At 47.2% G+C, this 21,525-nt stretch overlaps 2 protein-coding genes across 2 annotated transcripts in view; one reads left to right on the top strand and one right to left on the bottom strand.

Moving 5' to 3' along the window:
* SACM1L (SAC1 like phosphatidylinositide phosphatase) overlaps positions 1–14,881 on the top strand; it is a 68,336-nt gene extending 53,455 nt beyond the window's left edge. Inside the window, exons 13-20 of the mRNA XM_062200676.1 lie at positions 3,121–3,219; positions 5,864–6,002; positions 7,783–7,852; positions 7,949–8,021; positions 9,038–9,131; positions 9,248–9,340; positions 9,979–10,036; positions 13,070–14,881. Of these exons, the coding sequence (XP_062056660.1) occupies positions 3,121–3,219; positions 5,864–6,002; positions 7,783–7,852; positions 7,949–8,021; positions 9,038–9,131; positions 9,248–9,340; positions 9,979–10,036; positions 13,070–13,206 (763 nt within the window). The 3' untranslated portion in view covers positions 13,207–14,881. The remainder of the gene's footprint in view (positions 1–3,120; positions 3,220–5,863; positions 6,003–7,782; positions 7,853–7,948; positions 8,022–9,037; positions 9,132–9,247; positions 9,341–9,978; positions 10,037–13,069) is intronic.
* Positions 14,882–19,238: 4,357 nt separating this feature from the next.
* The window catches only part of SLC6A20 (solute carrier family 6 member 20), a 42,105-nt gene continuing 39,818 nt past the window's right edge, over positions 19,239–21,525 (bottom strand). The window contains exons 9-11 of the mRNA XM_062199939.1: positions 20,621–20,780; positions 19,645–19,810; positions 19,239–19,388 (exon numbers count right to left, since the gene is read on the bottom strand). Coding sequence (XP_062055923.1) covers positions 19,239–19,388; positions 19,645–19,810; positions 20,621–20,780 — 476 coding nt within the window. The remainder of the gene's footprint in view (positions 19,389–19,644; positions 19,811–20,620; positions 20,781–21,525) is intronic.

Genomic DNA, 21,525 nt, shown 5'->3' with positions numbered 1-21,525 from the left:
GTACACTCTGGTTAAGATTATCTGTCTACCAGGGTTTCCACAGATAGGCTTTGCCTGCAGAGTTCACTTGAGGAATCTGGAGTTTTTTGAAGCTAACTTTGAGAATTTGAGACATAAATTAGAGCCCAAAATTATGCTCTTTGTGTTTGGGGAATTTGGAGGCATCTGCTCCCAGAGTGGAAAACCCAAAGTAGCTATCATTTTCCCTTTAAGAGCTCTAAAAAGATCATCAGACAGAAGATCGTAAGAAGTGTTTTTTTTTTTTTTTACTTAATATATGTATCTTATGGGTAAAAAATGTGTTGACTTACTGAAGCCAAATAATAGATTTCTTTTCTTTAAGATACCTGTTGTAATAATTTGATTTTTAGTTTAGTTTTTCATTTTTAAGATTTATTTATTTGAAAGGTAGAGTTACAGAGAAGGAGACACAGAGGCAGAGAGAATTCTTCGATCCACTGGCTCACTCCCCAAATGGCCACAGTGGCCAGGGCTTGGCCAGACCGGAGCCAGGAGCTTCTTCCAGGTCTCCTAAATAGGTGCAGGGGCCCAAGCACTTGGACCATCTTTTGCTGCTTTCCCAGGTGCATTAGTAGGGAGGTGGATGGAAAGTGGAGCAGCCAGGACTAGAACCGGGGCCCATATGAGATGTTGGCACTGCAGGTGGCGGTTTAACCTGATAATGCCACAGCACCAGCACCGCCCCCATCCCCAGCTTTTTAGTTTTTTAACCACTTGTTACTAAGAAAATTAAATTGATGAGTTGGTAAATGGCTACAAAGAGAAAAGTCATATGATTGCACGCTTTTTTTAAAAAAAACTATTTGAAAGGCAGAGTTACAGAGAGAGAGAGAGAGGTCTTCCATCTTCTGGTTCACTCCCCAGATGGCCACAGTGGCCAGGGCTACACTGATTCGAAGCCAGGAACTTGGAGCTTCATTTGGGACTCCAACGTGGGTGTAGGGGCCCAAGGACTTGAGCCGTCTGCCACTGCTTTCCCAGGCCATAGCAGAGAGCTGGATCGGAAGTGGAGCATCCAGGACTCAAACCAGCGCCCATATGCCAGCACTGCAGGTGGTTACTTTACCCAGTACGCCACAGTACCAGCCCCATGATTGCACTCTTGAGGAGTGATAAGGGAGTATGTTAGTGATAGAAACTTATTTTTGGGGGAACTGGATGAGAAAAAAATGAAATATGCGAGGTCATATGTCTTTAAAGATTTCTTCCTAGAATTTGGAAAGAAGTAGAACTGCTTGATTATTGGGTTAAGAATAATATATTTATGCCGGTGCCATGGCTCACTAGGCTAATCCTCCGCCTGCGGCACCGGCACCCCGGGTTCTAGTCCCTGTTGGGGCACCGGTTCTGTCCCGGTTGCCCCTCTTCAATCCAGCTCTCTGCTGTGGCCCAGGAGTGCAGTGGAGGATAGCCCAGGTCCTTGGGCCCTGCACCCGCCTGGGAGACCAGGAGGAAGCACCTGGCTCCTGGCTTTGGATCGGCGCAGCGCACCGGCCGCCCAGCCACTTGGGGAGTGAACCAACGGAAAAAGGAAGACTTTTCTCTCTGTCTCTCTCTCTCTCTCACTGTCTAACTCTGCCTGTCCAAAAAATAAAAAATAAAAATATTTAAAATCACTTATCAAAATACAGATATGTAATTCATGGTTGGAAAATATAAATGTGATTTAGACCGATAATACATGCTTATGAATCGTGTGGTGGAACTTAAGTTCTTTGGTGGGTTCCACCCCCCTTAATTTCCTTTTACTCTGGTAAGAATATAGAGATGTACTTCCGGACACATTTCCAGGTGTACAGTGCAGTACTGGCTGTAGGGCACACTGTTGCACAGTAGATGTCTAGATGGCTGATGTTGCTTAACTGAAACTGAGTACCTGTTTCAGTTCTTCAGACGTCTGGTGCCATTACTTGGGGCAAGAGCACCCCCTAAGTAACTGTCGTAGTGCCACTTTTATCAGAGCTGCCTGTGAAGACGCAGCTTGTGGTCTACTCTTGTACTGCCTGCCTCCCACAGTCACCAGCCTGTCAGTTGGCTGAGCTCTGTGCCGCTCTGCTTTCCGAGAATGCCATCTTCACCTGGGATGCCCTCTGCAGCGGCACACTCAGTGTATGTGCCAGGTGCCCACACTCTGGGTATCCCTTCTCTCAGCTGGAGCTGGGGGGTTATCCCGGGAGCGGGACCTCATCTATACTGTGCAGCTGAGGGCGTGATGCTCCTCGGTGCCCCTCCTTAGGACGCGTGCTGATCACTGAGCAGAGTTGGGCAGAAATGGAATAGAGGGATCCCACACGCATCCCCATGAGGCTCCGGCTCTTGGCACTCTTTCCTCCTCCCTTGACTTTTAGGAATTGGCTCATTTTTTTTCCCCTCTCAAGGAGCAGCTTAAGTAGGGAAACTTTTATGTTAAATATCTTAGAACATTTATAATTATCTTTTAACTACTATATATAATATCTATATATATTCTATATATGTGTATATACGTATATAGAATATACATATATTTGGTAGACAAATAAAGTTACCTCTGCCACAGGTATATGTGATGTATAGATGGTGATAAAGGACAGCAAGCCTTGTGCTAGGAAGGCCAGTAACTAACTGCAGTGCTAACTGTGCTGTCTCTCTGCTTCTCATAACCCCTGGTATCCAGCAGACACCCACCAGTCCTCCATGGACTGAATGAAGGTTGGCCATTTTGAACATCCTGGTCAGTTTGAAAAGTGATAAAAAGGAACTCTGTTCATGAGAACAGAGAATCAATACGTGCTAGATGTTCAGCTGGCTGTGCCTTTCATAGAGCACACCTCATTGCTGTACTTGAGCCCGCTGTGGTAGTATTTGCCTGGTCTTCTCCTGAGGCCCCCTTAAGATCGTGTGAAGATACAGGGGTGTGTGATGATTGTTTGGGTTGTTTTTCTTCTCTGATAGGAAGATGAGAAGGGGTGGGGGTTGTGTAGTGTGGGAAACCATAGTGAAGGAGGTGCCAGTGTTGCTAAGAAGTATGTATGCTTTGATAGGAAAACCAACTATGAAAATATCACTAATAGGAAAATGAGTCATCTCTGATCAGTTTTAAATGTGTTTTTTTGATAGATACATTGCTTTTGATTTCCATAAGGAATGTAAAAATATGAGATGGGATCGACTGAGTATTCTGTTGGATCAGGTGGCAGAGGTGCAGGACGAATTAAGGTAAGCTCACTTCCTCATGGTGGCGGGGAGGGCGTGTACGTACCAGTCACATTGTTACACGGCACCTGTCACTTGTCCACACTGCTTGTCCACACTGCTTTAGTATTTTTCTTGTACTGAAAAGATGAGATTTGATGGCTTGAAAATGCTTCTGCATTTTTAAAAATGACTCAGGGCCAGGTATTTTCATATTACAGAACATCTTTCATTTATAGCTCTTCACATAGTTGAACTTGGTTTCCTGCTGTTTTACATTCAGTTGTTTGCACTAAACATGTTGCAGGCATTTGTCATTAGCCTACTTAGTGTGGATAATGATAGTGTTGAGTGGCTTTTGTGTCATAACATAGTTCTTACTAAATGTTCTGCTTCACATTGAGCATCTGGTCCATTTCCTCTTCTGCCTGTCATGCAAGGGTGTGCTGCAGTGAATCATTCCAAGTGTGTGTGTGTGTGTGTGTATTCTTCTGTTAAATTGTTAGTTCCCTTCCCATTCTTCAGAGTAGGATTAATGAAATAAAAGGTCTGAATATCTTAGTGGTCCTTTGACCATTTGTGTGTTACTTAATATTTATCATACGTTTTCCATGAGGTTTTGTCATGAGCACAGAGGGAGCTTGCCCCCCATCGTTGGCCTGTTAGAGGAAACACTGGCTAGGCCTGGCAGTTGATGGGTTCACGCAGTAGTGGCCGTTGTAACGGAATGTAAGAAACAAGGGGGACTGGTGCCTCAGTCTGTCTCCACTGCCATATCCTCCACAAGGACGGTGGGACATTCACTAGTGACTTGGAGAAGATCCACTGAGACATTTTGCCTAGGGGATTTTCGGGATAAGGGAAAGAAATCTGGGCTTTGGAGTCTGACATACCTTAGTTTGAATGTCAGTTTACGTCTTATTAGCCATGTGCCCCATGGGCCAGTTATCTTCTCCATTTGTAAAGTGGAGACATTAACGACCTCATGGATTTATAGTGTGATTTAAGAAGTAAGATTTATAAATTTTTTTTAAGATTTAATTTATTAGAAAGAGTTAGGGAGAGACGGATCTTCCGTCTGTTGGTTCACTCCCCAGAGCTTAGTGAGGACAAAGCTAGGAGCCAGGAACTTCATCGAGGTCCCCCACAATGTTTGCAGGGGCTCAGGTACCTGGGCCATTTTCTGCTGCTTTTCCCAAGTGCATTAGCCAGCTGCTGGATCTGAAGTAGAGCAGCTAGGACTCAGGCCAGTGCCTGTATGGCATGCCAGTGGCACAGACAGTGACTTACCCAGTTGGCCAACCGCCAGCCCACATACATGCACTCATGTGCACGTTTGTAAATGCCAATTGTCAACGAGCCCTGCCAATCGTGCATGAGCCCATGTAGGGAAAAAAAAAAAAAAAAAAAAACCACCTTTTTCCAAGCTTTTATTCCTGAGGTCGCATTTAGCTATCAGCAAATACGTTGCATGTCCTTCCTCTGTTTGGCCTCTGGGGAATAATCTCCAGGAGTTCATATTATCTGACCTTCATCACATGCTGTGTTCCATCCACCCGGTTCTTTATGTGCGTTATGCCTTATCTTGAACCTTGGAACGGCTTGGTGGTGGCACTGTCACCTCCTTTTTGTGGATGAAAAAACTCAGTACTTGAAAGTAACATGGAGTTACTAAGATGCTAAGACTGTGCTGCCAGTCTGTGACAACTCTGTGTTGTCAAATTTTTGACTTTGTAGCATTATCTCAGGAGGTTGTTAGGCAAGCACAGCAACTGGTAACTAGTTGGCTCAGGGCAGACATGTGGGTGATTAAGAGAAAGGGAGGCCGGCGCCGCGGCTCACTAGGCTAATCTTCCGTGGCGCTGGCACCCCAGGTTCTAGTCCCGGTTGGGGCATCGGATTCTGTCCCGGTTGCTTCTCTTCCAGTCCAGCTCTCTGCTGTGGCCCGGGAAGGCAGTGGAGGATGGCCCAAGTGCTCAGGCCCTGCACCCGCATGGGAGACCAGGAGGAAGCACCTGGCTCCTGGCTTCAGATTGGCGCAGTGCACCGGCCATAGCAGCTATTTAGGGGGTGAACCAATGGAAAAGGAAGACCTTTCTCTCACTAACTCTGCCTATCAAAAAAAAAAAAAAAAGAGGGAAACATTTTTCAAATAATACCCTACTATACACATTTTATACTATTGGTGTGTATCACTTATTCGAAGAAATAAGAAATGTTTAAAATGTGCAATATCCACCCTTCTGCTTCAGAGATCCTGATTCAGTTGTTCTCAAGGCCGTGAATCTCTGTTTTTAACAAACTCCACAGGGGAGCCTAATAGTGTAGGCATCATAAAAGGCTAATACAGAAGGGCATAGTTGGAATAATTATGTCCAAGTAAATCTCTTCTGGCCTGGGGAAGCTTGACTGATGTAATACTCCCAAATCCTCGTTTCCCTCTCTCTTGGGTGAATCGACCTCTCTGCTGTTAGAGCTGTGTTTTGCATAGGGAGCTGTTCTGCCATAGCCACTTATACTTGTCTTTGGTCTAGAAGTGAAAGATGCCTGACCATGCATTCGTGCGTGAGCTTCTGCAGATGTTAGTAAGGTCTCTGAAATGAGAACCCCTGTGCCTCGTGGTTTTGGCCTACTGTGCTATGTGAGTGTTCATACAGCTGTGTTTCAGTTACTTTCTAGTGGACTCGGCCGGCAGGGTGGTGGCTAACCAGGAAGGCGTGTTCCGGAGCAATTGCATGGACTGTCTGGACAGGACCAACGTGATCCAGAGCTTGTTGGCTCGTCGCTCCCTTCAGGCCCAGCTGCAGGTGCGACGTCATTTTTTTTTACATGGAAAAACGCAGCAGAAAATGACAGAAACTTGGTCTTTTAGAGCCAGTCACAAAAAATGCTCACGTTGTCGCAGCCCTAACCCGACTCTTTGTATTTTTGTGTTTTGCCATCATGGCTGTGCACGTTTCCCATAACCATGGTCAGTATGTGTTTGTGTAGTTCTTTTCCATTTTCCCTCAACATTTATGTAATCATAGTTTTTAATGATTACATTTCACTATGATTTACTAAGCCGTTTAGGTTGTTCTGTCTTTGGCTTTTAAATAATATTATAGGAAACACATTTGTTTAGATTATTCACATGGATAATTTCCTTTGGATTAATTGCTAGACATGTACTTACTGGGTTAAGAGAATAAATGTTAATTTCCAAGCGAGTCATACATAACTAGTTTACCCTGGTGTCTGCAGTGAGTAAATCCATTTCTTTGAACTCTTGCCAGCAGTAAATACTTCCATTTGAACTTTCTTTTTAATAGTATAAAGTAGTACCTCAAGATTGTTTTTGTTTGTATCTGTTTTACAACTTCTAGATAGAAGGTTTGTGACACAGCTTGTTTTACTGCTAAATTGTGCTCATGATAAAAATAGATACAAAAATCATTTTCTGTTGATACTTAGAATTGAAAATATGTAGAACGTAGATTTCTGAATCACATTGGCATCTGCTGTGAGGGCCAAGCAAAATGCATCCCAGATGGTGTCCTGCCCAGAGAATCAGTAAGCATTTATAAAGCTTTATCTGATGAGTTTGAGATACTTAGAAGGAAATTTTGGAGGCCAGATAGCTTCTTCCAGACAGATTACTCTTATAGTCAGTGCCACCAAAGGCATGACTTGGGGCCTGCAGCCTCTGGCTTGTGTTGTAACACGTCCTCGCCAGGCTCTTAGACGTACTGGAGAGTGTAGTTTTCAGGAGATACCGTATTAGAAAATGCTTTGGTTCCGTGACTGATTAAGCAGAACCTGCCGCGCTGGCTTTTGTGATCTACATTTAACTATCTTATGTGCTAAGAAGAATTTTATGAAATCTTACAAACCTGCAGAGGTTGTTTGGGAGCCTGTCCAGCAGCATTGCCAGCCACTATGGGACTCCAGTGGTACCATTCCTCTCCAGGAGGGCAGAATGTGTACCTAGCTAAGAGTCACCGAGGATGGCTCCTTTGCTGTGACAGTGAGCTTTTCTGAGGTGCGGACAGTGAGGGGTCATCTGAGATGAGACTGGATGGTCGAGACGAAGGCCAAGGCAGGAGCTCCTAACCTGTGGGCAGTGGGCAGGAGGAGTCCAAATATAGGGTGCAGGGGTCCAGCAACTCCTGAGACTGTTTGCAAAGAGCCTTCATGTGCACTTTGTGGGGAGGTTGATAGGAGATTCTCAAGCATCTCTGGCATGGAGGTTAAGACTGAGATGGCTCCTGGGTGGGGAGCTGAGAATGTTGAATGGTGAGGAGGGAGGATTGTGGGTGGGTGGGAAGCAGGAGGGGACAGCTCAGTCCCACAGCAGCTCTCGCTGTCCCTCCTGCCCCTCTCCCTGAGTCTAGTCCTTTCCTTGTCTCTGCCATGCAGGGCTCAAAGGCGTGAATGGGTTAGGGGCAAAGGAGCCTCAACGAGAGGCTGTTCAGTGGGCCCTGGGCCGGAGAGAGCTGTGGCCTCCAGCCAGGAGCAGGTGGATAGGATGCGGGACTGTCTTGGTTTTCTTCTGAGTCTTGTCTGCTGAAGTCCATGACACACATGTGGGTGTGGTTCTTATTCTAGAGACTAGGCGTTTTGCATGTGGGACAAAAGCTTGAAGAACAACATGAATTTGAGAAGATTTACAAAAATGGTATGTATTTTCTTTAATAGAGACAAAAGTTGCTGGACATTTTATATTTAGAGCTTTGGTTGTCATTTTATCAGCTCTTTATGACTGTTTTTACAGCCTGGGCTGACAACGCAAATGCTTGTGCCAAACAATACGCAGGAACTGGTGCCTTGAAGACTGACTTTACCAGGCAAGCCACGCTTTGACAGCAGCATCCCACGTCAGTGCCCGCAGCCCTGGTGCTCCTTAGAGTCATGTGGCAGCTTCCAGGAACAGCCACACACCAAACCGCTGGGGCCTCGTTAGGGCCTCGTCAAGTCAGGATTGCTGGGAGATGAGGCCCAGGGGCTGGAGGGCTGGTAGCCTCCCTGAGGGATGATGATGCACAGGGAGAGTTGAGAACCGCGGTTCCCCAGTGCTGCTCAGACCTTACTGTACACCCGAATGGTCGCTCTCGCTGAGCAGGCCGGGGCAGGCCTGGGTGCCACACCTCTAAAAAGCGCCAGGTGCTGCTGGGTCTGCTCTTGGGGACAACACTGGATAGGGAGGAGTTCAAAGGCTTTGAAATTGTCAGTGGTGTGATTGGGTCTTCTTCTGCTCTCCTGATGAGTTCCCTGAAAAGGAGGAAGGTTTCTGGTCTCTGCTGTCCCGTGTCACTTACCTCGGGCTATATGTTTCTCCATAGTTCTTGTCATTGCAACTGGACCTGAGTGTTTTTCTGTTCTCTGCCTACTTTGGTAACCCAAAAATTGTGCCTGTACTGAATATGTACAGACGGTTCTTTCCTTGTCCCTGAACAACATGGTACAACGATTTACATAGCATTTATGTTGTATTTGGCATTATAGGTAATCCAAGATAATTTGAGGTACAGGAGAGGATGTGTGTAGGTTTTTAAAATGAAAATGCTTTATGTACCATTTTGTATAATGGACTGGAGCACCTGCAGATTTTGCTGTCTCCTTCAGGGTCCCACAACCAAACCCCGTGACCCAGCTGTCTGTCTTGTTTTTTCTTGGACTTGCTGGTGACTTCCTTTGTGTGAAGTGTCTCTCTTTTCAGGGATAATTGTTAAAGATCTTTTTTTTTTTTTTTTCCAAAAATATTTTTAACTCACCTATTTCCATACTATGTATTTTTGACTGTAAAACAGGGTGCGTATTTAGTATGCAAATCTGTATTTAAAACTTAACCTCTTTCAACCAGAACTGGGAAGAGAACTCAGTTGGGACTTATAATGGATGGCTGGAACTCACTCATACGATATTATAAGAACAACTTTTCGGATGGATTTAGACAAGTAAGTTTGCACGTGGTGCTTTTTTGGCCATTAGATAGTTGTATCTTTGCGTTGTTCCTTAAAAATGTGGTTACATCAAGTGTGGGGAATTACTGATTTCCTTCTTTGTGTTCTAGGATTCCATAGACTTATTTCTTGGGAACTATTCAGTGGATGAATTAGAATCTCACAGTCCTCTAAGTGTTCCAAGGGACTGGAAGTTCCTGGCTGTAAGAAACTTTTATATTTTCAAGTTACTAAAAGCTTTCCCTGAAAGTATACATGTTACCAACTCTCCTTGATTGGAAATAGGATTTCCTGTTGTAAATGAGCACCTAGGTACCCCCCAAATAGAAGTGGGCAGAGTGGGAGAAAACGCAGAGCCTATGTTTTCTTCTCCTCACACCCTTCACACATCCCTTCTGTGTGGGAGCGCAGAAACCAAGGACACATGAACACGTTCTCACTTCAGAGGGCTCTAGGCCTCTTATGTTCAGGAAGTTACCGAACTGAACAAAAAAAACAGTATGTTTTTTGCTTGTCTCCTTGTTGACCCCTCTTTTCCCCAGACTGTGCAAGAACCTTCTTGGGCTCCATTCCAGTGGGTAAAGTGCCCTGGGATGGCAGGGAGGCCTGGTGCCAAGGTTCTCATCTGGGCGGCCTCCTCCCACTCCGTACTCCTTGGTTGGCCTGCTTCCTCAGATCTTACACTTAACCCATCTGAGGACTTGGGCATTTGTGATTGAACCCTTAAATGCTGTTTTGTTGAAAAAATACTGAATAGATTAGCAGAGCATGCACAGCTGATTTCGTAACCATTGGTGATCAATTCCTAAGTGATGGCGTCTCCTCCCATTATATTTTCCAGTTGCCTATTATCATGGTTGTTGCCTTTTCAATGTGCATTATCTGTTTGCTTATGGCTGGTAAGTCTGCTCTTATTTCATGTTCTTATTTATTTCTTAGACAGTTGAGCTTTCTTGGACATCATTTTAAGTTTTTGAGTCTACTTAGTGCTTAATGTTTCCCTGTGTAATATAATCAATAAAATGGAATGGATGTGACATGAAGAAGAAATACATACAGATTATGACATTATTTGTCCTTACATAGTAGTTTGATCATTGTTTCTTTTATAATTAACATTTGGAAAGCATTTTTTCTTGTTATGAAAGCAATACACAGTAATTAAAATATCGTTAGACAAAGAGGAAGACAATATTTATCCTGCCTGCCAGAGATAAGCTACCCGCTGTTCTTTTTTTTTTTTTTTTTTTAAGATTTATTTACGTATTTGAAAGGCAGAGTTAGAGAGAGGGAGAGGCAGGGGTGGGGGGGTGTCTTCCATCTGCTGATTCATTTCCCAAATGGCCACAGCTGCCCGCACTGGGCTGGACTGAAGCCAGGAGTTTTTTCTGGGCCTCCTACATGGGTGCTGCAGCCCAACACTTGGGCCAATGTCCATTGCTTTCCTGTGTGCAGTAGCAGGGAGCTGGATTGGAAGTGGAGCAGTTGGGACTCAAACTGGCACCCACATAGGATGCTGGCGTCATAGACAGTGGCTTGATCTGCTGTACCACAGTGCCAGCCCCCACTCTAAACATTTTGATGTTTAATCTTTGTAAGTGTGTGTATGTGTGTGTGTGTTTTCAAACGTGAGATACACGTTTTTTCATCAACTTTTTTCATGGAGCAATATGAATATGGTCCCATAGTCTTCATTTTTAATGGCTGCACAATATTCCATTTATGGATCTATCGCTTATTTAACTAGCCTCTTATTTTTGGACATCACTTACTATGTATTGAGAGGAAAACAACCTACAAACCGGAGCTGACAAGATGCTTCCCGTTTTCATTTCTTCTTGGTATTTCCCTGTGTTCCTAAGTTAATAAGCATTTAAGACTAAAGTAAGAACGCAGTCCCCAATAAACCATATCTTGTGCTTTGTGGGTTAGAGTCCGGGACTTGGTCTTGTTGAACCTTTGAGGTGCAGTCGTAGGCAGGCTGGAAAAAACAGGTCTTGCAGTCCCCATGCTCTGTCCCGCGTTCTCGGGCCAACCTTCCTGTGGCTGAATTCCAGCACCCTGAGCAGCACTCACAGGCTGCCCTCTCACTGCTCCCACGTTCTCCCTCACAGAAGCCGTCTCCCCCTTAGCGGGGCACAGTGCTCTCTGTACCGGTCCCCCAGCACTTGGCTCTTGGCGCCTCATACACACCTAGGGGTGGATTTTTCAGAGGCAGGGTTCCTCTGCTGTGCAGGGTCGGTGTGTGTTTCTGTTGTGTGCTAATGATCGGCATGCTGGGTTGCCTTTTTCACTTGCTCAGCAGCTTTTTGAAGGCAGAGACTGTCTGATTTGTCCTTTTACCTCCTGTGGGATACAGTGAGCCCTCGGGTGTTTGTTGAATGAACTCTTGTTCTGCTGCCACCACTATCCCTGTCTCTTCCCCTGCACCACTGATCTGTCAGCCTCTTGGCAGGGGGCTGCTCCATGCGTGTTCCTCTCTGTATCCCCCTCAGTGTTGAGTCAGCACTGTGGATGGTCACTACGTAGTTTGAAGGATGTTGGACTATTGAATGGGGGGATGGAGTCGTATTATTCTAGTTAGCAATTTTTTTCTGTAAAGAGCCAGATAGTAAATGTTTTTGTCTACAGATTGCATGTGGTCTGTGTTGTGTACTCTTTGTTTTTACAACCCTTTATAAATAGGAAACCATCCTTGGCTCACCGTATAAGAACAGGGTGAGCACAGGAAGTGTCTGGTGCATGACTGCGGGTCCTGTGTTGACTGGCAGAGGACAGACACAGCCATGTGTGCTGAATCCTCTGAGATAGTGGCTGGTTTCGCTCATCTCCTAGACCTTGTGGCTTCTGCCTTTAAATACTGCCCAGTGGATAGCTTTTTCTGAGAACCATTGCACTACCGAGTTAGGTAGTGTTACTGTTTTCTACTCTGACCACATTGACCTAAAGGACTTCTGAAGGGACAGGATAGTTAACGCTCAGAGCTCAGCCTGAGTGACATGGAGATTCTCTTGGGAGTGTCCCACAGAGTGCACTTAGAAGGCACTGCCTTCCTTCTTTCACTAAGAATTTTAAAACTCAGAACCGTGAGAACTAACAGTTGCAGAAATGTGAGTGTATTTTTGAGTAAAGATGTTGAATGCTGTGGAGGGTAACATCTCCTGTCAGTTAATTGTAAAACAATGACTTTGGTGGTGTTTGCATATGGTAGTGTCTGGTGTCCAGCCCCTGTTCATTTGTAGGAGAATGTAAAACAAAATGTCTCTGTTAGGAAGCAGTCTAGATGCTGCTTGCTTTCTGCCTCTGCAGAGGAGGCCAGAACACTTGCAGAAGAGAAGCGACATGAGGCTCAAGCTGTTCAAGGAGTGGAAAAATAGTCTTTGCCCGCTGACTGCTGCCAGCCTTTGGCCACTCTAGACTTAGAAAAATGCTTATTAGCAGGGTTGTGCTAAATGGCACTGGGTTTTATTATATATGTTTGAATACATAACTGTTCTGAAACATGTGTAAAGTATTTGTGTGGATATTTTGATAGTAGCTCGTATCTGTCATAGCATGATGAATTTAACTATTTGTAGTTTCTTATAATACTGAAATATGACATATCAAGTGCTAATTATTATTTGTGTGGTATAAAATGAAATACTTTGGTCCAGTGGTTCTCTAAAAGTGTGGTCTCTGGATCAGCTTTATCAGCATTATCTAGGGACTCGTTGGACCTGCTGACTTCCTGGGGCCCGGCAGCCAGCAGCGGTTGCTTTAAGCCCCGCAGAAGATTCTGTGCTGGCCAGTGTGAGAACTGCTGGTTAAACCATAGTTAAGAAGTTCTGCTGTTTGTCTGTGCATGTGCTAAACAGCTGTTGATCCTGCCAGTCGGTCTGGCTTCAAGGAACCACTTCCATGTATTGACTTTGTTTTTTTAATATCAACAGGTGACACTTGGACAGAAACACTGGCCTATGTGCTCTTCTGGGGAGTCGCAAGCATTGGGACATTTTTTATCATTCTTTACAATGGCAAAGATTTTGTTGATGCTCCCAGACTGGTCCAGAAAGAAAAGATAGACTGAATTTGTGTTTGTGGAAAGCGGCTTGGCTTGGAAGATTCCATGATGCAGAACTGGAGTCTTTACTGACCCGCTTTCCACGTCAGCCCGAGGTCTGGCTAAAGCCTTTACCCAGCATCACCTCCTGTGTGATGTGCGGGGTGATGATTTTGAGTTGTTCTGACGTTACTGCCTTGATGATCTCGTTACTTTGGGCGTGGTTATATTTATAATTTGAAGCAGTGTTGTAATTAAAATATAACCCGAATTCAGCTCACAGAATGGAAGGAATCTACTCATTGTCAGTTTAATCAACTGTTGCAGAAATAAGTAATATATTTTAAAAATTTAGCTTCTTTCATTATTTAAAACGGCAAAATTATTTTTCTAGCGTAGTTGTCACTGTAGAAGCTGTCGCTGTTACCAGGCATACTTCCCCATGTATCTTTGTACTTTTCTTAAAAAGTTTAATAATAAGGTAACTGAATGTGCTGATAAAATGTAAGCCCCTCACAGCCATCGAGTCGCTGGACGTGACAGTCCATGACTTCACGAGGCCGAGGGAGAGAGACAGGGCTGGGCTCTGGACGTTTCTGAAGGAGCGCCTCACGGCCTCGGTCTGCTCGAGCTGCTGGGGGCACCAGCTGTCCAAGTCCCACGGAAGAGTTCAGATGTACTTTATCTTTTTTAAAAGGTGTAAATGAAATCAAAGAATGTAAAGTCTATCTCTATGCTAACGGTCCAAAGCCTCCTCATGGTAAGGGTCTGCCCCAGTGCGGAAGATACCCTTGGGCGGTCAGCTGCATCCTGCACGTGTGGTTTCTTGGCAGGCATCCAAGAGGGTCTTGTGCTGGACCTGACCCTGCGCTGGGGGCAGCAGCTGCTTTTCCACGCATGGTACCATCGATGCTTTTCACTCTGTCAGGGTTTTTGTTGGCTGTCAATAAGTGTGTCTAAAATTCAGTGCTTCCAGGTAGTTACTCCAATCAAGGACCAACTTCAACTCTTAATTTATGTGCAAAAGCAAACCTGAACAATATGCTTCAGAAGCTGTGCATAGTTCTCAGTGTAAGTCAGAGTGTAGAATCAAATTGTAATTATGAGGTTTAGATACTTAGAACTGTATGTAAGGTAGTGTAATTACCACTATTTTGAAACAATTCAGTGAAACACTGCTGTAATGTTTCAGTGTTGTGCTTGAAAATATTTTTTTCTAATAGTGATGCTTTATGTTGTCCTTAAATATTTCTAAAAGCGCCTTCAACATTTTTTTTTTCAACATTATCTTTTATAAACATTAATAAGAGTTGTTGCTTTTAGAAACTGTAAAGGAAGTAATAGCTGGGAAAACCCTCTGTAGCTTAAAATCAGTCATTAAGACTCACAATAGGGGAAGTCAGTAGAGCCACCTACTCTTAACATGTAAATAAGCATAAGTGGTTCCAAAGAGGGAATGTTGAAATGTAGTTATGTCTACTGTAATATTACTCAAGTGCTACTGGGCATTTTCCATTAGGAACTTCTGTAAGGAGCTGCACCCAAGACCAAATCTGAACAGCTGGTGTGGCTGCCTGGCGGGGAGTGCACTCCTGCCGGCTGGTAGGTGGTGAGCTATGGATTGTAGATCCCGTGTCGATTTTATTTCTTAATTCATGTACTGTACATCCATACGCGAAAAATAAATGTCATTCTTTTCTAACTGTTGTTGTCACTCCTGTACTTCATCTCAAAAGGTAATTTTTAATATTTAAGCACTACAGAGTGATTATAGAAAAAGTAGTACAAGTCATTCAGTAGCTTCTGAAATCCTGCTTCCAGGTATCATCTCTAGAGATGTGGCATTTGTTAGTTACGGAGAAAACCAGGGAAACAGCAAAGCGCAATGTCTACGAAAAGGTGTCACCCACCTAGAAATTACAGTTTTTTTTCTCAAAATGATACAGGTCTCAACCAGTAAGTGGGAAAATCTCGCTTATTAGAAAATATTCTCTCCAGGCCACAGGGAGGGCTCGGTGAGTGTGAGGAAGAGCTGATGAAAACACCTGGTGCCCAAGGCCCTCGCTGCTGTGGGAGGCGGAATGGAAGTCCTGGAAAATGGCATCTGGGACACAGACACACAAGATGTACATTTACAGACATATACCTGTTTGAAATGTATTTTTTTTATTTGAAAGGCAGAGTGACCATACTTCCATCTGCTGGCTCGCTCTTCAAGAACATGCTGAGGCCAGGAGTCAAGAACTCTGCCCAGGGCTCCCACTTGGGCGACAGGAACCCAAGCATTTGGACCATCATCTGCTGCCTCCCAGGTGCGTGAGCAGGAAGCCGGCTCAGAAGCAGAGTCAGGACTCGTCCCCAGGACTCGTCCCCAGGCACTCCAATATGGGATACTGGCATCTGATTCAACAGCGGAGCCCTCTGGGACACAAGGCCCACTCCAGTTATGGTAAATCTTTAAACTACAAACTTTGCTTAATTTTTCCAGTTTCTTAGTGAAACAGTTTCAGCAAAATTTATTAATTTGAGAATTGGGTCTATTGTGCTCCATCTAAGGACAGCAGGGGACGTGAGAGATGTGACACAGACATAGACAACTGATAAATGTTATCCTGAAACTTAGTTGTTGAAAAAAAATCCATAAGTATTATTTCAGTTTCTGTACCTCAGGAATTTGGACATGGTTGAAGCTCTGTTCCCCGACCTCAGGGTCTCCCACAAAATTACAGTCAAGGTTCAACTGGGACCGGGTCCACTTTTCTTTTTAAGACTTATTTATTTGAAAGTCAGAGTTAAACAGAGGAGAGGCAGAGAGCGAGGTTTTCCATCTGCTGTTTCACTCCCCAACTGACTGCAACGGCCAGAGCTGCGCCGGTCCAGAGCCAGGAGCTGCTTCCGGGTCTCCCACGCGGGTGTAAGGGCCCAAGGACTTGGGCCATCCTCTGCTGCTTTTCCAGGCCATAGCTGGGAGTTTGATCAGAAGTGGAATAGCTGGGACTCGAACTGGCGCCCATAGGAGATGCTAGCACTGTAGGCAGTGGCTTTACCCGCTAAAGCCACAGTGCCGTCCCTAGGGTCCCCTTTCAAGTGCACTCTGCGTGTCGGCAGGGTTCAGTTCCCTCACAGGCTGTTTGGACTGGTTGTCTGCTGGCTGGAAGCACTCTCAGTTCCTTGCCCCGTGGTCTCCAGTATGGCAGCTTGGGTCATCAAAGCTAGCAACAGAGACTACTGGCCAGATAGGAGTGGCAGTGCTTAACAAGCCGACCTCGGAATGTCGTGCCATCACTAGTGCCTTACTCTGCTCTAGAAGAAGTCCCAGGCTCCGGCTCATTCAAGCAGAGGGGCTGCACAAGGCCCTCAGGACCAGGCGGTGGAGATCTTTGGAGTTGCCTGCTACGGTCAGAAGAATACAAAAGTGAGTATGGAGGCAGTACTGGGGGGAAGCGGATGGCTTCCTGGAGGAGGTGGGGCTTAGGCCAGGACCAGGGTGTTCTGGTCATCTACTGCTATCTAACACTTCAGCCACAAAGGGGAAGACAAAGAGAGGGCAAGGAAGGATACAGATAGAGACTTGGGCCATGAATGCCCCATCCATGGCAGCTCCCAGAATCCCCTGTGCCTTTGCACAACTCAGGCTGATACTGTTCGTAAGCCCTGGCTGCCTATCCTAAAGAGATTAACTTTTTTTTTTCCCCTCCCACATTTGCATCTTCTGAGCTTAATACATAGTACTCAGTGGTATTGTGTATCTTCGAGCCTGCTTTTAAACTTCCTGTGGTTAACATTTCTCCATGTTGAAGGTTATAGCTGGATCTATTCTTCCTAACTTTTGTTTAAAGATTTGTTCACTTGAAAGGCAGAGTTGAGGGTAAGTGGGGGAAAGAGAGCATCCGTCCACTGGTTCATTCCCTAGGTGGCCTGGAGCCCCATTCCAGGTCTCCCACATGGATGGCAGGGGCCCAAGCACTTGGACTATCATCTACTGCTTTGCCAGGCGTATCAGCAGGGAGCCAGATTGGAAGGGAGCAAAGTGGCGGCATCCATACGGTTGTTGCGGGCAGTCTTTTGCCTCCTTCTGTTATATTGTCCCTATTGAGTTATTGAAATTCCTTATATTCGGGAGAGCAGTTTTTTGTTGTGTACCACCAGTATCTTTTCCCACTTGGTACCTTGTCTTCATTTTCTTCTATTTTTAAGGTTTGTTTATTTGAAAGGCAGGGATAGAAGCAAAGACCAAGAGAAAGATCTTGACTCTCCAGATGGCCTCAGTGGCTGGAGCTGGACCAGTAGCTTGGATCTCCCTCCTGATTGCCCACTTCAGTGGGAGGGGCCTGAGTACCTAGGCCATCTCCTACTGCTTTCCTGGGTGCATCAACAGAGAACTGGATTGGAAGTAGAGCAGCTGGGACTCAAAAAATGAAAAGTTCTGTAATTTCAATGATAGTGAATTTGCTAGTGTTTTCTTAGCATGTGTTTTGCTTGTGTACGACCATATCAGGGGGCCAGCGCCTGCAGTGCCAGCACCAATTCATGTCCCGGCTGCCCCATTTCTGATCCAGCTCTCTGTTGTGGCCTGGGAAAGCAGTAGAAGATGGCCTAAGTCCTTGGGCTCCTGGCTTCGTTTGGATAGGCACAGCTCTGGCCATTGCAGCCATCTGGGGGAGTGAACCAGAGGATGGAACGCCTCACTCTGCCTTTCAAATAAATAAAAATAAGCCTTTAAAAAAACACTAAATTACAATAGGGTAGCAGATGTTAGAAGGAAAGATTGTAATCACAATTAATGGACTTTGGAGTGAGGTAAGGGTGTCAGTCCGTCTACAGAGGCCAGCTTAGGCTGTGAGCTCCAATTGCACTGGCTTTTTGAATGCGGTCGTTGGTTGAAGAGTTGGCTGTGGTTCTGTCTCCTGTCTGCATTCTGGGTCCCAGAGAGAATGATGGGAACATTTCAGTGGTGCTGATGGAACGAAGAGGGAGAAGCTTCGCCTGCCAAGTGACAACACGATGGCCGTGGAAGCCCAGTGTTCCCTCCCCACGAAGGTGAGCCTGTTGCTGAGAAAGTGCTTGGATTCTCTGCCTCCTGATCTAACGTGCCATGGCGCTCCTCGTCCTGGGGTGTTTGGGGCTTTCTGTCCTGTCCCCCCAACCTGGGTGTTCTCAGTGCTGTTACTCCCCAAGAAGCCCCGTCGTGCAGGGTGGCCTTGGCCCTGCACCGGGAGGGACCTTGCTGGAGTACATTTTCCTGAGTGTGTGTGGAGATGTGCGAGTTCTCCCCTGTGGCCGTAGTTGCTTTCTGAAAATAGGGTGCTGAGGTGAGAACTATGGGAAAACGCAGGATTAAACAGAATGAAGAGGACTTGGCAGAGGTTAGTGGAGGGGCGGTGCCAGCCAGCTGTGCCAAACTCTAACCTGCAGAATCTTTTATTCGTAGGTCTTCGTGTAAGAGCAGTCTTCCATGGAATTCATCTTGGGGAAAGCCAAGATGAGGGTGAGTACTGTGGCCTCCGAGATGAAAAGCCTGTTGAGTTGGATTGTCTCACACGTGAGCCAGTGATCTTCGCACAGACATGCACCTGCTGCAAGACTGAATTGGCTGCCAGGGGTTGGCGTTCCTTCTTAGCCAGTGCTCACGCTTCCTGTCCAGGATTGAGAGTTCCCCTTGGAGATGAAACAGGAAGGACGTGTGGCATTTACGGCCACGAGTGAATGCCCTTAGAGGACCTGTCTGCTCTCATGACTTCCCTTTAGAGTGGATAAAACTAAACAAAGGTCCAGGTGCTCACTGTTCTCTCCCAGCCCCATCTTTGTAACTCTGCCTTTCAAATGTGAGTGATGTTTGAGAAGATGAAAATGCTAATTTTCATTTGTTGGCACATTTGTACTGTACCCCATAAATACATACAATTATTGTCATTAAGAAATACTTCATTATTGTAATGGTAGCATATAAATCTGATTTCTAATGCGAATGTTTACCATTTTGTTAAGATTATATATACAATATAATCAGCAGCCGAGCAGGGTGTACCTGGGAGCCAGAGCTCTGGGGGGCCCCGATCTCAGGACGTGGCGGCTGTGTCTCCTCTCTTGAGGCAGCGCAGGACGAAAGTCCCCAGGGCCACCAGGGGGATGCACATGGTGGAGGAGGCCACGAGCAGCCCGATGACAGCCAGAGCGTACGGGGGGTAGTCCTTGGTCACCAGCTGGCCCTGCAAGGGGGAACAGGCATCAGCAGCAGGAAGCTGCCCCAGCCCACAGGCACCACGTAGGGGAACCTGGGGTGGCTGCTCCAACACCCACAGATCAGAGCCTCAAATCAGAGGGACCTCTTAGGAGCCATGAATTGGGGCAGCAGCAGCCAGGTTTGCAGGCGGAGGTCCCGGGGGCCCAAGCGCCGCTCCCTGTGCTGAGCATCTGTCGGATACTCTCGTGCTGTTTGAACGCTGTGCTTTGGAGGGCAGGTACCTGGGTGGCGTCCCAGGCTTGGTACTGCAGCGTCCCCGCGAGGATGTAGTCGCTCAGGTAGAAGAGAAAGAGGCCTACCATGAGCAGTGGGCTCACCACCGCCCACAAGATCTTCCAGTACCAGCTGAGGGTGCGGCCGGTCATGGCCTGGAGGTCACGTTCAAACCTGGTGCAGAGGGGACAGGAAGTCTGGGTGACTCACAATGCTGGTGCCAGGGCAGCTAGCCCGGCATGCTGCTCAGGATGGTTCTATTCAGCACCTGTGAGGATTGCACAGGGCTGCAGGGATCCGCGGGAACAAGGGTGGACCTGGGTCAGGCCTGCCCTCCGTGCTAGACTGCTGTCCATCAGCAGTGTCTGCCTGTGACAGACACATTGTCTGCCGGGAACCAGAGCAGGGCTCCCGGGGCACAGAGCAAGCCCACCTGGGTTACAAAAGGCCTGGGGCCCAGCCTGCTGGAGCTGAGCGGGAGGAGCCGCAGTCTGCGGCCTCCATCCCTATCCATGTCCCCGCACCCCCACACGCTCCTTCCATTCTTGGCACCAGCTGCCACTAGCACAACAGTATGGGGCTTCCTGTGGATTCTGTAGACGGATCCCTCATCCTTCCAATACCCACACGTGTAGTGTGAGAAGCTCTGCAGCTCTTACGGACATACTGGCCCAGAACCAGGATGGGCCTCCTGCCTCCAGGCCAGGGCCTTTGAAACTGCTTGGCAAGAGAGTGACTGTCCCAGCTGCAAGCACAGCCCCCTCCTAGCCTTGCACGGGGGTCAGGTTCTGAGCCACCACAGCGATGCAGAGCGCACTGCCTGCTCCTGATAGTGCCCACAAAGTCACATGAAATTTCATCAACGCCAGGGACATGCACAAGGATACAGGCTGGAAATTGTGGGGGTCCTCTCATCCCTTCACCCCATTCCCACATGCCTGGATATAGCAAGGGGAGGAGCTACAGGAAAGGGGCAGCCCTCACCTCCTCAGCCCGTACACGTAGCACAAGGCGACCGTCTCCACCAGCACTATGAGCAGCAGGGACAACGTGGCTGCATAGTCGTTGAAGATGTCAAACCAGTAGTTGCCGGACTCCAAGGTGAACACCAGGCCAATGGCCAAGTTGATAAGGCACACCAGACCTAGGGGCACAAGACCACCTGCTCACCTGCTGGAGACTGCCTGGCCTCCTCACCCAGTTGTCTGCAGGGTGGCAGGACCAGACTCTTCTGGGAACGTTGGCCAGCCATGGCGGGGCCGCCCTGACAGTGCAGGACATGGACGGGGTGGGGAGCAGAGGTGTCCCAGGAGTCACTGGTTCTAGTTCATGGCAGTGCCCTGTAGGCATCAGGCTCAGCAGAGCGACCAGCAGGGGGCGCTGTTCTCTCGGGAATGGCATCAGGCCGTGGGGCAGGGGCTGCTGTTCATTCCAGCCCCAGGGCTCAGGGGAGCAGACGGGAGCGAGGGGACCCCATGAGCCATTTCCTGAGAGCTCTGGCGCCAGCCCAGGAGGGGAAGAGGGAGAAACCAGTGTTTACCAAGAGCCTACTCACCGTGTTTCCACCCTTATGCCTCTGCGCCTCAGGTTTGGGGGGGGGGTGCCCAGAGGCGTGGAGCCCCTCGCCCCTCGCCCCTTCCTCCACAGCACATGCAGCCGAGGCAGGAATTGAGCCTCTTGGCCTCCACCCCCTGCGTTGGTGTCCCCCTGGCCACTGACTCACTGCCCTGGGCCCCCATGGAATGTCTGTCCTGACTCCCACCTGCCTTTTCCACTGCGGCCTGAGCCCTCTGCACCCAGAGGGGACCCGGCCTGTGTCATGCTGACGACAGAGACCAGACCCCAGAGCACAGGGGACAGGCCCTACCCACATGGTCAGGATGAGGGGC

Source organism: Lepus europaeus, chromosome 9 (assembly GCF_033115175.1).
Source record: "Lepus europaeus isolate LE1 chromosome 9, mLepTim1.pri, whole genome shotgun sequence".
NCBI lineage: Eukaryota > Metazoa > Chordata > Mammalia > Lagomorpha > Leporidae > Lepus > Lepus europaeus.
Note: the sequence above shows the minus strand (reverse complement) of the source record. Positions and strands in the feature narration are given on the sequence as shown.